Source organism: Astatotilapia calliptera, chromosome 16 (assembly GCF_900246225.1).
Source record: "Astatotilapia calliptera chromosome 16, fAstCal1.2, whole genome shotgun sequence".
Lineage (NCBI taxonomy): Eukaryota > Metazoa > Chordata > Actinopteri > Cichliformes > Cichlidae > Astatotilapia > Astatotilapia calliptera.
The window spans coordinates 1,134,037-1,147,500 of NC_039317.1; the positions used below are offsets into that span (position 1 = coordinate 1,134,037).

Genomic DNA, 13,464 nt, shown 5'->3' on the forward strand with positions numbered 1-13,464 from the left:
AGCTATCAGCACTCTGGCAACAGCTGCCTCAGCTTCACGTGTTGCCACAGTGACACATGGTGGTGTCTATCGTGTTTAATGCCGCTACGCTTACATGTGAAACTTATGCAACGTGAAACTGAATCCCTAAAAGTTCGGCTGAGCAGTAATTATCCCTTTTCCAAATCAATCAGTTGGCATTCTAACCATCAGATGAAAGTCCCATTTCCATCCTGTCACGCTGGCATGTGTTCGCTGGCAGGATTGGGTTACATCAGCTGTTTGGATCTATTTGTCCATTTGTGTTAAAGTCCTTAACAAGCTCTTGGCATAAAGTTTCCAAGCGACAGGGATGTCTTAGGAAGTAGAGCTCTCAGTGATGTGTCACATAGGTACTCTGGAAGAAATAAGGCTGCACAAGGCTGTGAGCCGAATCAGGTCAACAACACATTCACAAGTCATTGGGGGTCCTTTTGTCCCTCTTTGGGGGGAAACTCCCACTGGGTTTAAATCTGGGACTCTCCGCCATTTGACCTTAGAACTGAAGAAGCTTCTTGGATGAGAGGTGAAACGTCTTCAAGCAACTTAAAGAAGTCCAGACGCTTTTCTTTGCAAGCTCCTTTGACTATGATGACCTGGATGACTGAGAACCTTCACAGACACAACGCATTCACAAAGATTCTGCTACAAAGATGTTAGATCACCGTTTGAGGTTATAAGGGCCGTTTGAGGCTTTATTTTTTTTCCTGAGCTGTGATACACTTTGGATTCTAGCCAATCATTTTACCTTTCCGAGGATAGTAGGCGGGTCCAGGTACGTATGTTCTTTTAGAGCAGAGCTACAGATTAAAAACGCCCAAGGCGAAGCGGTCAAAAGTCTGGCTGTACTTCACAGCAAAAGATGCAAACTCAGCAGCAACAAGTGCTTTAAGCTGATACTGTGATACTGTCAAATGAGGTAACACCTCGAATCTGATGAAACACCTGGCGACGCATAGCGTTTTTTTAAAAGCCGAGAAATGCACCGAGTTAGCAACATCCCCCGAGAACCCGAAGAGGAGAGTCCTGGCCCCTAGCCCTGCCAGTGTAGCAGAAATGATGAGGATGATGATGCAGCAGCAGCCGTTCTTCTCTGCGTGAGTAGCTTAATGTTGTTCGTGTGTAATTTACGTTGAGTAGGCTAACCACGTTATTACATTAATGCATGTAAGGTGAACTAGCAAACAGCGTCGTAGTTACATGCGGCTGTCTTCTTGTTTGATAGAGTGAAACCATATATGCCCTATAGCTGCAGGAAAGGCTATCATTGGTATCTTTTTACAAAAAAACAGCTAAACATGAGAGGTTTTAGGACAAAGTTTGTGTTTTTCATTGTTTAAGCACCGGTTCCAACCAAAGCAGGTATGTTGTATCAACAGAAAAGGCTAACTTGGTTATCATTTTGCAGAAAAAAAGAGACTACTAAAAATAAAAACCGGCACCGTTTCAAAAGTACCGGTTTGCAATGTTCCCTGTAATGTTTCATGTGTCTGAGCGAACACACAAACTCCCTGAGCGTCCCTTGGACCACTGTGAGCGACAGCAGACGTGTGCACTGTGGTCACGCCAGCATCGAATCATCCAAGTTACATGTTTATTAAAGTAATCAGATTACAGCATTTATGTTAGACTACTTTTAATTAACTGCTTTAGCCCACTTACAATGAAAATTTAAAACAATCTTGTTCATGACCTGTGTAGCATGTTAACACTATTGGAAGTAAAAATAACTTGAACTCCAATTTTGAAAACACAACTTTCTATTTTTTGTATGAAGCTCTGACTTGTATTCTGAGTCTGTGGTCTGGAAGAGAGTCTGTAACTCTGTCTGCAAAATATAATATATAATGACCAATGTTGGGTAATTAATTATATAGTTACTTCTTCAAAAAAGTAACTGAGTTTTGCAAACAACAAAGTTTTTTGCAGCTGTTTACCTAAAAATGCAGCCAAGGCGTTTTTTAAAATAAACATTTCAAACTATTTACAGAACAATCAGCTGTTCTGCATCAAATCTGATGCCACACAAATTATTTGTGCCACTCCAAAAAATAATTTCTGTCCACTATGAGACACCGATGAAACACCGGTGTCGGCACATGAGGAATGCTGAACATTTGCCTGTTTAAATCATGAGACCAGTCACTACACAGAGATGTGCTTCTGAATGTGGACGATGTGTCTTCTGCTGCAGTGATGCAGTTCTGCTTGTGTTGAGTGATGTAAACAACTGATTGATCTAAACGCTTTAAACGTCAAAATTGATCATTAGATTTTTTATGACACAGCAGTGGTGAGTGTTCCCACCTTCATGTTTGTGCACCATATTTATGCAACTGTGTTACCAAAGATCACATTTTTGATATTTTTCAAACACTTTATGCACAACATGCAGTAGAACTCTTTGAGTCCCACTAATCTTGTGGTAGTATTACACATTGTTAGCAGAAAGTGGTAAGAGTAATGCTAATACAAAACTAAAAACAACATATCAGGTCGGTGTGAATCAGAATAAACTCAGAGCACATAGTACTGATTGGTGAAACTGAGTTTACAAGACTCACTTTTTGGTATTTGGCTCTACTGATATTAGTACGTGATATATAAATGGCTTAGCAGATACAGTAGACAAAACCCATCATATCAGTATCATGGTTCTGTCCAGTTTTTCCCATATGTGCTGAAAACTCCATTACACAGACACCTATTTCACATTTCAATAATATCTTATGTACGCATTTCGCATCTAGATTAACAGTTCAGTGCGTCTAGAGGCACTGTTAATTTACAAAGTTGTTAGACTCTAAGAAGGCTGTCCTTCCACCTGTGTTCCTGCCAGCCTATATTCCTGTGCCATCAATCTACTAATGATCCATTTTCAGCTTTTCCTTTTCAGGGTCGCGTGGGGCGCTGGAGCCTATCCCAGCTGTCATAGGGCGAGAGGCGGGGTACACCCTGGACAGATCGCCAGTCTGTCGCAGGGCCAACACACAGGGACAGACAACCATTCACACTCACATTCACACCTAGTGCCAATTTGGATTAATCAATTAACCTATCCCCACAAGCTGCATGTCTTTGGACGGTGGGAGGAAGCCGGAGTACCCGGAGGGAACCCACGCAAACACGGGGAGAACATGCAAACTCCACACAGAAAGACCCCGGCCTGATGGTGGAATTGAACTCGGGACCTTCTTGCTGTGCGGCAACAGTGCTAACCACCGTGCCACCGTGCTGCCCGTGTGTGGTTATTCGTGGCTGCTTTCATTTTGTGTGGTAACAGGCTGAATAATCATTTTGGGTTTGTGACTGTTGTACTCCTTTGTGTTGGTCACATGGTACTTTTTGTGTGTGTTCAGTGTGGTAACTTCAGATCCTCATGTAGGGGCATCCATGCTTAAAGATGCCAACTAAAGAAATGTGAGTATTTAGTACTAAGGAGAGCTGGTAATAAAGTGCTCAAGCTTATTTTTGAGGGATAAAGGCTTCAGAGGGGCTTTTAATAAATTTAGGGGTCCTAGAGGAACCCTTTTGAGGGAGGAGGTGTTACGTCCCTCTGCATCCCCTAATCTCCTCAATGTTTCCAGCTGGTGCTAATTGGCCACACCTAGTCAGGTGTGGATAAAAGCATACCTGAGGCAAGCTCCCAGAGAGTTCACTTGTCTTTGCCTTGGTGGCATCAGCCATTTTAGCCAACCTGGTTTTCCATTTTAAGATAAAACCTCTTCTCACCCATACTCTGGTATTCGTCTCCTTTTTTTTTATGTTGTGGCTTTGAGCCGGGTCGTAACAACATCAAAACCAAGCTGTAGCCTCCAAGGTGGAACAATAAAACATTAGCACCAACAACTGCAGTTCCTCTAGCAGCCACTTGAGGCTGGCTTTAAAACCAAGTGAGTCCCCATGGACTCCAGAAATGACAGCGTCCTAAACTGAAACATAGCATGTTTGAACCTGATGTTAAAACAATTCAAGTCTCTGTAGCTACACATATAGAAAGTTTCATAACCTACATTTGCATGAAAGCCCTCTGCAGGATGAACAGGTGAGTTTGCTGCACTGTGATGGATTTACAGTAAATAGCAGAGTGTGACTGCTGCACAGTGACTGTGGTGCTTATGGTCATAGTTGGGTTACATCAAGTGTAGCAGAGATTCATATGAAGTTAAGCTGATGATGCTCAGATGCACTGACTGAATTCCACTTTCATACCAACTTTATTTCCCACCCTGAGCCACAACAGCTGATTTTGGGGTTCCACACCTGCTGGATCCACTTTAACTCGTCCCTTCTCATTTTCCTGTTAGAGCTAAAGTCACCCTCTACAGTGGAGCAGCAGAAAATACAGATCATTTTGATTTTCCTTCTTTTTTTTCTGCTCATCTTCTACTTAATAGATTCAAGCTGAGTGCCTTCATTGGAATTAAAATTAAGAGTCAAATAAAGTTTGTATTCAAATCTACTCATATTATTATTACATTAATATAGCACAAGGTTCAGGTAGCTTTGCATAGAAATAGGTGGTAGAAATGTTCTTCAAGGAGCTACTTTCACTTTCTTACTCTGAGTCAGTACGTTTTCACTTTTACTCAAGTAAAGTAGTTGAATCAGTACTTCAACTTGAGTATTTTTTAACACTAGTATCTGTACTTCAGCACAAGTACACCATGTCTGTAGCTGTGCTGAAGAGGACCTCTCCATTGCCCTTGTAGTTAATTCTATCATTTAGCGCCACTTCCCAATATCATCACGTTTGGCTTCATAATCCCAAACACTGTGGTGTCGTATTCATTATATTCATTTTCTAGTTAAAACCAACATAATAATGTTTGAGGAATGGCAACATTTATAGTACTTTGTGCAGGTTTTCCCACTATTGGTTCCTCATAAGCTCCTGTGGAAACAGTTTGTATGAAATACAGTTATTATCATGTTATTATTGACTAATGTCCTTCTTGTTTGACTATAAATCGTCTGTTCTGAGATAAGTTTTACCAAAGTGACACTTTGGCACAATTTGAAAATGTATGAACTTGTGATGAAGGTCATGTATGAATGGTTCTTCTTTCACAGGCAATTCTAATTGAAATCAGAGCTGTCTGATTTATACCACAGCATTCAATAGTTGTGTAATTTCACTGTAATGTCACGTGCCCTGCTGCTCCATAACTAACAGCATTACCCTGAACATAAATCACTTATTGTTGTCTCATTATTTCAACAGATTACCTGCGTAAAACAGAGCAGGGTAGGTTTCCAGCGCGAGCCTCTCACATACGCACACATGTGCATTTGAACACAAGCACATATTAATGGCCTCGCCTCCAGTGTTCCCTGCAGAGGAAAACCACATCCATCAGTCCTCCAACACAAACCACACACTGCTCTCTCATAACTATGCTCAGAGCAGAGTGAGAGCTAGTACAAGCTAAGTGCTTTCCAGCCACCACACTCAGGTCGCACTAAGACAGAAGCAGGAGATGATGTATTCTCCACAGGGACGCTGCTGCTCGGTAAGGGACAGCTGCTGGAAAAAAGCAAGAAACGTGATTAATAGAGTGTTGTTTTATTTCTTTGTTTTTATCTGAATAACCTTTGTTTCCACTTGGGCAACATGTTTCAAGTAAAAGAAATATGTATGATCACATTTCTGTCAGTGTTTGTCTTGCAAGGTATCTGCAGCTGAGCAGCTTCCAACTATCTTGGGTGAATAGACTTTAGAAAGTTCACTTGGAGGCTTTAAATCTGTCCAAGCAGGAAAGACATCTTCACCTCAATGACTCCTGATGGTTTTACACTCGTGTTATGACGACACTGTACTTCATTGTTTCCAGTGGTTTCTGCCAGGCCGTGGCAGTTTATCGGTGTTTCACACAAACAACACACTAGAATAAGTACCCGTGTGGACGGGACGAACGAGGCATCCAACCAGGCACAGAGGACAGAAATGAGGACGAGACGATACTGTGTGTGTGAATCCTCTGATTTCTATGATAAAAATTGGTGCTTTTCTTGATGTAGCTGGAGGTAAGCAGGAAGTTTTGTCAGGTAAGTTTTAGCCATCAGTCAGGTAGCACAATACTTGTGTAAACGTAACTGGCAATGCTCACAATGTTCTCATATTAGCTGCCAACCTACTTATTTAATCCTGCTTGGATACGTCCACAGTGGAAACTTTCCTTTTTGCTATGTATTAACAGACCTCTCTGCATTGAATCATATCTGTTATTAACCTCTGTCTCTCTTACACAGCATGTCTTTATCCTGTCTTCCTTCTCTCACCCCAACCAATCACAGCAGATGGCCCCGCCCCTCCCTGAGCCTGGTTCTGCCGGAGGTTTCTTCCTGTTAAAAGGGAGTTTTTCCTTCCCACTGTCGCCAAAGTGCTGCTCATAGGGGGTCATACGGGTTTTTCTCTGTATGTATAATTGTAGGGTCTACTTTACAATATAAAGCACCTTGAGGCGACTGTTGTTGTGATTTGGCGCTGTGTAAATAAAACTGAATTGAATAGAATTGTTATAATTCAATAAATCTGTGTTTGTCTGTTCATTGCATTTTTCAAGCAGCATTTCTCTGATTTATTTCAAAGTTGGTGGAAATATTGCTTTAAACACAAATATGTACACTGTTGAGTTTGAGTTTGTATCAGTGAAAAGCTAAATGTCTTCTGTTTTTTATGCTGACCCTGCAGTGACTACTTCCTGTTCAACTCTGCTGTGTGTGTGTGTGTGTGTGTGTGTGTGTGTGTGTGTGTGTGTGTGTGTGTGTGTGTGTGTGTGTGTGTGTGTGTGTGTGTGTGTGTGAGAGAGAGAGAGGTGCCAGCAGAGACTCTACAGAAGAAACAGGTCATAATTGTTATTGTTACATATCAATATAGAATCTGTTGACCCACCTCGACAGAGAGGCAGTCGTGTCTGCCTGTTCATCAGTCTAATCATTCCTGATTTCTTTCCTGCTGACTGAGTCCACCATGATAACAAAAACCTTTTCCTCCTCCTAAAGTCTCAAGGCTGTCAGTAACACACGTGCATCCTTGGTTAGAGGCCATAAAAACAAAATACTCACATCTACTAAGGAAATTATGTAAGAGCTTGAATATGTTCGTCCTTGCATGTATTTACCCTCAAAAAGCAGTTTCATGTGTGTCACGCTTGTGTGTGTCCTTCCTTCATGAAGGTTTCTTTGGCTGTTGAATTATTTGCATTTTTACTTTGCTTGATCACATCACAGAGACTCTGCGAGGCAGCACCACGTGGTCGTACTCGAGGCGCACACAGCGGTCTGTTACTGCAGTATTAGCTTGATAATAAACTGACTGCATATTTTATTTTTCTCTCATCCATCGACACCATCTGACTCATTTGAGATGAACCAATCACATCAAAGCGTCTGTTTGAGGGTGATGACATCATCTGTGGTGCATGCCAAACGCATGCAGCGATGCCATCTGGAGCGTGCTGACTCAGCACAACACTCACACACACGTCTGATCACTCCAGCTCACACACTCGTGCACGGTAGTCAACGACACTAAAAACCAATTTGTCTGATCTGGTTCTGGTAGGATCCACGGAGGTTTCTGCCTACACGGGACACTTTGTCAGCACTAACAGCATTTTATTCAATTTAAGAGAGCGTATCTTCCAAAGAACAGCATCACATTTACAACCTTTACAAGGACTTTTACCTCAGATTAGAGCCAGGAGTGTTTTTGGTTTTCCCACATTACTCAGCGCACACACACACACACACACACACACACACACACACACACACACACACACACACACACATTTGTGAAATATGTTCTGGGACCTTCAGGATTCCAAGCACAAGCGTGAGAAGCATGAGGGCTGCGGTCTGTATGAAGCAGGATCCTGTCTTATTCAGTTAACTGCAGAATTAAACACTCAGTAGCACAGGAACAGAGCGGGAGGGAGAGAGAGAGCCAGGGACAACAATGTCACATTAGGAAGGTATAGTAATCATCCACAACTATTTTCAGTTGCAGATGATAAAGGATTCAGAAAGTTTATTCATGCAGGTCCATATGACAGAGAATATGCAACTTCTTTTTGTTTTCATATTTTAATTTATATTTAATTGTGTTGTGGTTTGCAGTGTTTTGTGTTGTTTCACTTTAAATATGTTGAAAAGGAAAAAGCTGAAAATTTAAATAGTTAAAAGTTGAACTGTGACTAGTTGGTTTTTGTATTACATGATTTGTTTATTACATTTTATGTGGAGTGAATAAATAAAAGTATATTTACGGTGGCCCCTAGACACACAGCACGTACAAACACAACAGAAGTGCTCCAGGATGCTAGGGTGCAGTGTTGAGCTTTGGTTCCCTCATGGCTACACAAGCCAGCAAGTACCAACGACTGGATTTGGTGTGTGGTAGTAACAAGTGAATGAACTTTTTTTTTTTTAATTATTTGAATATATATGAGTGCCTGTGTATAAATACACAAACAATACACATATGCTTTCAGTTGTGTAATTTAAGTGATCTAGGTAGCTCTGTTTCGAAGTTCAGTTAATGCTAGAAATGTGCTTTGGAGTTTGTACGTGTTTTGTCTCTAGGGGCCACCGTAAATATTTATATATAAACATTAGGGGTGCAACGATACTCGTATCGATATTGAACTGTTCGATACAGTGCTTTCGGTTCGGTACGCATATGTATCGTCGAGCACAGATCCACCAAGTGCAGATCCACTGAGCGCAGGGCAAGCTAGCAAGACAGAAGCTAAGCTCGTTGCAACATGGCAAATTGAACCTCCTCCACCCTCATTCAGATCTGGCGTTTGGAATTATTTTGGTCTTCATGTGACGTATGACCCTGAAGGTAAGCGAGTCATGGACTAAAGTAAAACAGTATGTTGGATGTGCCACGCAATGCTCAATTACATGGGTGGGAGCTAGTGTGTTAGCGCAGTTAGCTCGTTAACGTGTTGACGCCGTCCAGCCCCACGCACGGGGCGATCGGCGGTAGCTCGTTAACGGAGATTTGCCGTGTTGTGGCGTTAATGTCATTTCAGATTAACGCTGACAGCACTAGTGGGAACACAACGAATATGACTGCACATCTACTCCGACAGCATCCTAGTGCAAAGACAAGTGGAAGCAGACAAAAACAACAAGCATGCATGCTACAAACTTTACCCGAGTCATTTAGACAGCCGTTAGCACAGGATTCTCCTTATGTTTAATGATGATATGTTTAATATGCTGCTGAGAATATAGCCCAGAAGAAGCGTATAGTATAGCTTTTATTTTGGAAAGAGCCATTTCTCTGTAATAAACTCTCTTTTCCAAAGATGAGTGATTTCTCAAGCAGATAGATTTATTACTTTGTTGTTTCAGCAGCATTAAATTTAAAAACTGTACTTTTGAGTTAAAATATATATTTATAATTTTAATAAATGACAAATTGAAAAGGCATGAACATTTTTTTGTATCGAAAAAATATCGAACCGTGACACCAAAGTACCGAACCGTGAATTTTGTGTATTGTTGCACCCCTAATATATATATATATATATATATATATATAAAGGCACTTTTTTTACATTAGTAATTCCTTTTGTGCATAATTTTATATTATTATTAATAATAAATTAATTAAAGCAACAAAACCACCTGAAGACCCGGTTCGGAGCCGAAAGAGCCGGTTCTTTAAAAAGAGCCAGAAATCCCATCACTACTCGTTTGAGTTTTAGACAAAATGGATTCTGGGATATTGCATTTCGTCAAGTGCAAAAACTGAGGGGGGGCTGCTGTTGTGTGTGTGTGGATAATAGCAAACACTGAAATACAGTTTTTGCATGCAGCAATGAATTTGTTCACTCAAATTTAGCTTTTCTTCACTCAAAATAAATTTCTCCTCAAAATGCAACACTGCAATTTTTGTTTTTATGTGCGCTCAGAATAGTGGCACAAAAATAACGCCATACAAGTTGTGTAAAAGTGCTTTGAGTGCTCAGAGTAGAGAAGCTTTATATAAGAAGCAGTCCGTTTGCTGTGCTTCTGGATCTATGTTAATGTCAGCTAGGAGGAATCAGCGTCAATCAGAGAGAAATAAACAGTTTTTAGATAGAAATAATGTTGTTAACCTGTTCAATCAAAATTATAACATTACAGATGAGCAGTGCTCTCTTGTTTAATTATGAGCCAGAGCCACTGCCTGCCATTTTAATAATAACAGATGGCTGGTGTGACTTTTACACACAGGTACCTTTAGCTGCTGCCAAAGGTACCTGACGCAGCCAAATGTTTGATTTAGCAAAGGCTTTATTCTAAATCCAGTCTTAGGATGTGCACCAGGAGCACAGTAGCTGTTAGAAGGTGCTGTTGTAGTTGAGCAGCTAATCTAAGAGCTTGGAAAGAAAAGCGACTGGACATTTTTAAGTTTCTTGAAAAGTTTCTTCAGTTCTAAGATCAAACGCTGATGAGACCCAGGTATCTCAGCCCCGGTGGGAGCTGTCCCTTCACAGGGTTGATGACCCTCATCACATGAACCAGTCTGAGACATTTCCTCACCCTGTCACGTGACGCATTGAGATCAGCTGACTCAAGACATGTTAACATTTAAATCAGGACATTTACTGGCTTCTCAAATTTCCTTATGATGTGTTGTTCAGTGTTGTGCAGGTCAGCTACTCCAGCTGCTGACGAGGGAAGGTTTGTGTGTCTGCCTGTTTGCAGCAGTGCTGTGTGAAGTTGTGTGTCAGCTGGGGGAAGCAGACAGCAGTCTGATACTGTTGAAAATGTGTATCTAATCCATTTTTGTTTGTAATATCGGTTAGTGTCTGAAAAGCTGTAACTCTGCTGTGTAAGTGAACAGACGTATGCAGCGCTATCAGATACCTGAGTATGTGATGAATTGTAATTGAGTATTTCTTTAAATTATGTTTCCGTTTGTGTTTTTATTCTTTAAAGTGGAGTCCTCCTGAAAGAGCAAACTGTACAAATAGGTGTTGCATTTGAGCATCATATGTAAAGCTTATAGAAGATGCTGTAAAATTGGAGCCAAAATGAAAATATCAGGAGATAAATTTGAATTGAAGAATTTATATTTCTTACTGATGCACATAAAGGAAACACAAAGACATTACATGCTATTGAAAACGTTACTGTCTGTGTACTCGTGTCTGAGGGATCTTTCAGATATGGTAACACTTTCCTGCAGAATGATTGGTCAGGAGGCGATGATTCAAGACCACTGAACACAACATTTGCAGCCTATTCCTGTGGTGATATAGGCCAGTGAGAAGTGATCAACCTGTATTGTAGAGGACCCCCCTCTGCTCAGCGCAAAGCACAAGGCTCACGTGCGGAGTGAAGCGGAAAAAAGTGCGAGAGAGAGGGTGAGAGAAAGAAAAAAAAAACACGGCTCGCAATAAGGAGACAGCTCGCGTCATTCACGTCAAAGATCCGGCTCTAAGAGCCATTTCGTTTGCAACCGACACATCACTACAAACGAGGCAGTGGCGGAGGAACACAGAGGGGCGGAGTTTGAAATATTACTCTGTCTGGGTCACAAAATAAACTTTTAAGATATTTTCATGTGAGAATGTTTCTGTGTAAACTTCAAATATCTGCTCGATTCATCAAGACATCACATATTTGCATAAGTGCTCTAATGTTTTCAAACCCACTCAGAAAAGTTACCCACCAGCTGACTCGGGTTAAACATAATATATAAAGCTGAACTGACAAAAAATCACCGACTACACCACCAGGTATTACAGGAAAAACCATAAAGCCTTTGAACTACAACAAACGCTGTTGTGACAGTGATGTACAGTCTTGTTGGTATATATGTATGATTTGTATTCATGTATCCACACCGATATCATGACCAGCAGCTTTACAGCTGTGGCTCCAGCAAACATCAGCTGATACTAGAAATTAATATTAAATAAATTCTAACAACAGCTGATCAAGCTTAAAAGTGCTGCTGCTGTTTAACGCGACATCCGCTGGTTTCCTCTTTCTGGCACAAAGTGGGAGATAAACAAACAAGAGAGACGATCAGCTGATCATTGATCAGTTTCATAATTGAAGTAGCAACAGGAGAGGGAGGAGAATGAGAGGAGAAGAGGCAGCTGACAGCATAAAGACAGAATAACTCCAGCTTTGTGTCTTTTTCATTGTAGCTGAAGTCCGGGACGAATCGCGTCAGTAAAGAGTTGAGCGTGCACGGGCAGAAATATTGAGAGCGCGAGCAAGTGCAAAACCTGAGCGAGAGGGGCTGCTGTTGTGTGTGTGTGTGTGTGTGTGTGTGTGTGTGTGTGTGTGTGTGTGTGTGGATAATAGCAAACACTGAAATACATTTTTTGCACGCAGCAATGAATTTTGTTCACTCAAATTTAGCTTTTCTTAGCTCAAAATAAATTTCTCCACAAAATGCAACACTTGCACCTGCAATTTATTTTTACGTGCGCTCAGAATAGTGGCACAAAAATAACGCCATAAACTTGTTCATTCACCCAATCACACCTGCACTTTCTCCTAAGCTGTTCGCTAAGTGCTTCCTATCTAACATTCATGCTCTGATGGATACATCGGAGAGCAACATGGGGTTAGTATTTTGCCCAAGGACATGCAGAAACTGAACTACCAATCAGTAGGTGACCTGCTCTATCACCTGAGCTACAGTCTGTCACGGCTGGCGGGGTGAGCCGTGCGGTGTTGGAGGAAAAGGAGGACCCAAAATGCGGCAGTGACTGATGATTCGAGTGACGTTTATTTACAAGTGGTGGAGTGGCAAAAACAGGCAGTGAGGCATGACAAAACAACTGAAGAAACCTAAACTGGGAGAACTAAATGACAAACCTGAGAGCATACAAAAGGGGTGCGGGGCAGAGAGCCACAGCGACAGGAACGAAACACCATAGAACACAGACGAGCCGACGACGAACACAGAACGACACCCACTAAATATACACACACAAGGTAATCGGGTAATCGCACACAGGAGGGAAGAACAGCTGATCTGAATACACATGATGACTGGAGGACACAAGCTGAACACAATGACAACAGACACAGACCTTCAGAATAGAACAGGAAATCCAGAACACGAGCCTTCAAAGTAGAGCAGGAAACACACAGACTGAATTACAACACAGGGACATGAACAGAGCACCGAGGACAGACACAGGTAGGGCTGATAAAACACTAAACTTCAGGTTCAACCCTAAACTAGTACAAAATCAGAATAAACACAAGGCACAAAAATGAACTTCAAGGAAACACAAAACGCTGGGTCAAAATGACCCAGGACCATGACACAGTCAAATAGCTGGAATGAGTGTAACAAGCATGTGCATAATATGTTGCAGCTGCCAGCTACTACTACAGGGCACTTACCGTTGGACTTACTTTATTGTCACCTTTTCTTTCGACTGGCCCCTTTAATGGTCACCAGAGCAG

At 41.5% G+C, this 13,464-nt stretch overlaps 1 protein-coding gene across 3 annotated transcripts in view; it reads right to left on the reverse strand.

Annotated features, from left to right (window-relative positions):
• The window catches only part of kalrna (kalirin RhoGEF kinase a), a 154,323-nt gene that overhangs the window by 112,917 nt on the left and 27,942 nt on the right, over positions 1-13,464 (reverse strand). For 2 of the 3 annotated variants that reach the window (XM_026144912.1, XM_026144910.1), the window contains exon 1: positions 5,248-6,229. The exons of the other annotated variant lie outside the window; for it this stretch is intronic. In XM_026144912.1, coding sequence (XP_026000697.1) covers positions 5,248-5,371 — 124 coding nt within the window. In that variant the 5' untranslated portion in view covers positions 5,372-6,229. Of the gene's footprint in view, positions 1-5,247; positions 6,230-13,464 lie in introns of those variants that run through there. 3 annotated transcript variants of the gene reach the window in all.